General features: G+C 44.1%; 1 protein-coding gene across 1 annotated transcript in view; it reads left to right on the top strand.

The window, feature by feature from the left end:
• The first annotated feature begins 850 nt into the window (after window positions 1–850).
• Window positions 851–2696, top strand: part of LCMT1 (leucine carboxyl methyltransferase 1) — a 75835-nt gene continuing 73989 nt past the window's right edge. The window contains exon 1 of the mRNA XM_007954170.2: window positions 851–963. Coding sequence (XP_007952361.1) covers window positions 851–963 — 113 coding nt within the window. The remainder of the gene's footprint in view (window positions 964–2696) is intronic.

The following is a 2696-nucleotide window of genomic DNA, read 5'->3' as shown; positions in this document are numbered from 1 at the left end:
ACATTGCAATTACTAGCTCTGTGAATCTGGGTTGATGATTCCTATCTGATTGGGTCATTGTGAAAATCAGAGGTTGTTTGAAGTCCTTGCACAATGTCCTGCACGGAGTAGGCACTCAACAAATATTTGTGAAATTGTTGGGTCTGAGCCCCAACTGAGTGTAACCACTATTTTTTCATTCTGCTGTGTTGTCTTCCCTTGGCCCCAGCACTGCAGGATCTTGCTTGTTCTTCAGTGGAGTTAATTACACCCAGTGTCACCAAGTGTATTCTAACTTTTAGTGACCATATAGGACAGAGTAGAACCATAAGATTCCAAAACTGTTAAATCTTGACTAAGCAGATAGTCATGTCTTTTTCCAGCAGAGGGGCTGGCAGATTCCAACCGTGGACCTTTTGGTTAGCATCCGAGTGCTTTAATCACTGCACCACGAAGGCTCCTCTCATTAATTATAGTTATACAAGTTCCTGACCAGCAACAGCACACTCTGAGGCCTCTCAAGCACCTAAGACTACACTTCCCAGAGAGCATTACAGTCACCACTTGCGTCATTTTCATTTTACTAGCTCTGTGGGTAAACTTCCGGGTTACGTGGGCGGGGCTAAGGAGTTCTCCAATGAACGCAGGAGCGGCATGAGGGGGCGGGGAAATTGTCTAGTGAGCGTCTGGGCAGCGGAAAGGTTGCTTGGGGAAGCCGTTCTGGGCCGCGTCATTGCGCCGTGCCAGCTGGGCTGGGTGGAACCTAATTGTGCTGTCCTTTCTTCTTCGTGGGGTTCGCTCTTTCTACTGCTGCCCGCCGACCCCGCTTCCATGTCCCTGCTGGGCACAGCAATCCGGAATCGCCAAGCCCATGGCCGCTAGCCTGAAGGGGGCCTCGCTCACCTCCTGTTCTTCCACCTTGAGCTGTGATACTGACGACGATGGCGTGCGTGGCACCTGTGAAGATGCTTCCCTGTGCAAGAGGTGCTTGTCGGGGGCGGGGCTCGAGACAGGCATTTGGGAGTGGCTGGGGCCTGGGTAGAAGGTGGACCTGTTTATAAAGAACACACTTTTACTCCAAAAGGGATGCTATGTGCATCAACTCGCTCCATACCTGTGCGGTGCACATAAGAAAGGTTCGTTTATTTAATCAGCAATCACTGATCACTTGCATTGTGCCATTTTAAAATTTTATTTTTAGTGAAAATATACACAACGAAACCTTCTCCCATTTCACAATTCCTGGGAATAATGACATTGGACATTAGTTACTTTCTTCGCATTCCGTTGACATTCTCGTTATTTCTGTTCTAGTTGTTTCACTTCCATTTAATTAATCTCTCTGCTCACCAACCTTCCCATTTATGCTTTAAAATAGCTGTTGACTTTTTGGTCTTACATAGTTCTTTTTAAAAAAAAAAAGGAAATGCAGTTCGCAAAGATGAGTGTTTAGTTTTTGGGTTAAACAATTAGTTCAAAGGTGAGTTCAGGGGATAGTATCAATTCAAGGTTTGAAGAGCAACTCAGGGCCATAGTGTTAGGGACTCCTCCAGTGTCAATAGATCTTTAAGTTTGAGTTCTTTAAGAATTTGAAGTTCTGTTCCACATTTGTATTCTTTTTATCAGTATTCGTGTGTTGTGTTCCTGATAAGAACGTTTGGTAGCGGTAGCCCCAGGCACGGTCGGTCTAGTCTTCTAGTCTCAAGGTAGAGGCGGCAGTGGTTCATGTAGACATGCAGTTCCTTCCCTTTCTTGGGTTTCCTTGTTTCTCTTTTGTTTCAGACCAATAAAGACCAATAGTGGTATTTTAGATGGCTGCTCACAAGCTTTTAAAACTCCAGACACTGCTCACTACTGGGTGGTGAAACAGAGGCTTTAAGGACTTATATTATGCCAATTTCCCACAAGACCACGGCACTAAGCACCCAAACCAAGAGACCTAAACCCCTGAGGTGATTGGTTTTATGTAATTAGTATCAGCATCTGTAGCCCCTCTCCTGTTTTTTTATTTTAATTTTTAGTTGTTATTGTTGGAAAACCATACACAACCTAGTGTCTGCCCATTCATCCCTTTTCCGTATGTACAACTTACTGAGATCAGTTCCTTCAGTCACGCTGTGCAAAATTCACCCGTATTTACCTTTCCCATTTCTATACACAAAAAGTGACTACTACTTGAGGACACTGTTTCCCTCTTTTGCCTCACCCCCACCCCTGGTATACAATGTTAGTATTTCTGTTTGTGATTGATTTATTTTACTCACCATTATGTCCTGTGGGTTCATCCACATAGTAAGGTGTTTGAGGAACTCATTTTTCTTTATCACTGAGTAGTATCCCATTGTATGTATATACCACATTTTATTTACCCATTTAGAAGCTCTGGTAGCTTAGTGCCTAAGGCACTTGACTGCTAACCAGAAGGCTGGTGTTTCAAACCACTAGCCACTCGGAAAGAAGGTTGGGCAATCTACTTCCTAGTGATACTGCCTCGGAAACCCAAGGAGGGCTCACTATGAGTCAGGCGGACTCGATGGCACATAACGACAACAAACAACAACCCATTCATTTGCTGAAGGGCACTTAGGGTATTTCTATCTTTTTGCTGTTGTGAATAATGCTGCAATGAATATAGGTGTGCATATGTGTATTCATGTCACTTCTATTTGTTCCCTAAGGTCCATCCATACCTAGGAGTGTAATTACTGGTTCATATG

Source organism: Orycteropus afer, unplaced genomic scaffold (assembly GCF_000298275.1).
Source record: "Orycteropus afer afer isolate SDZICR_OR568_19922 unplaced genomic scaffold, OryAfe1.0 scaffold00438, whole genome shotgun sequence".
NCBI classification, from domain to species: Eukaryota; Metazoa; Chordata; class Mammalia; order Tubulidentata; family Orycteropodidae; genus Orycteropus; species Orycteropus afer.
The sequence above is the reverse complement of the archived record's forward strand: the minus strand, read 5'-3'. Positions and strand labels throughout refer to the sequence as shown.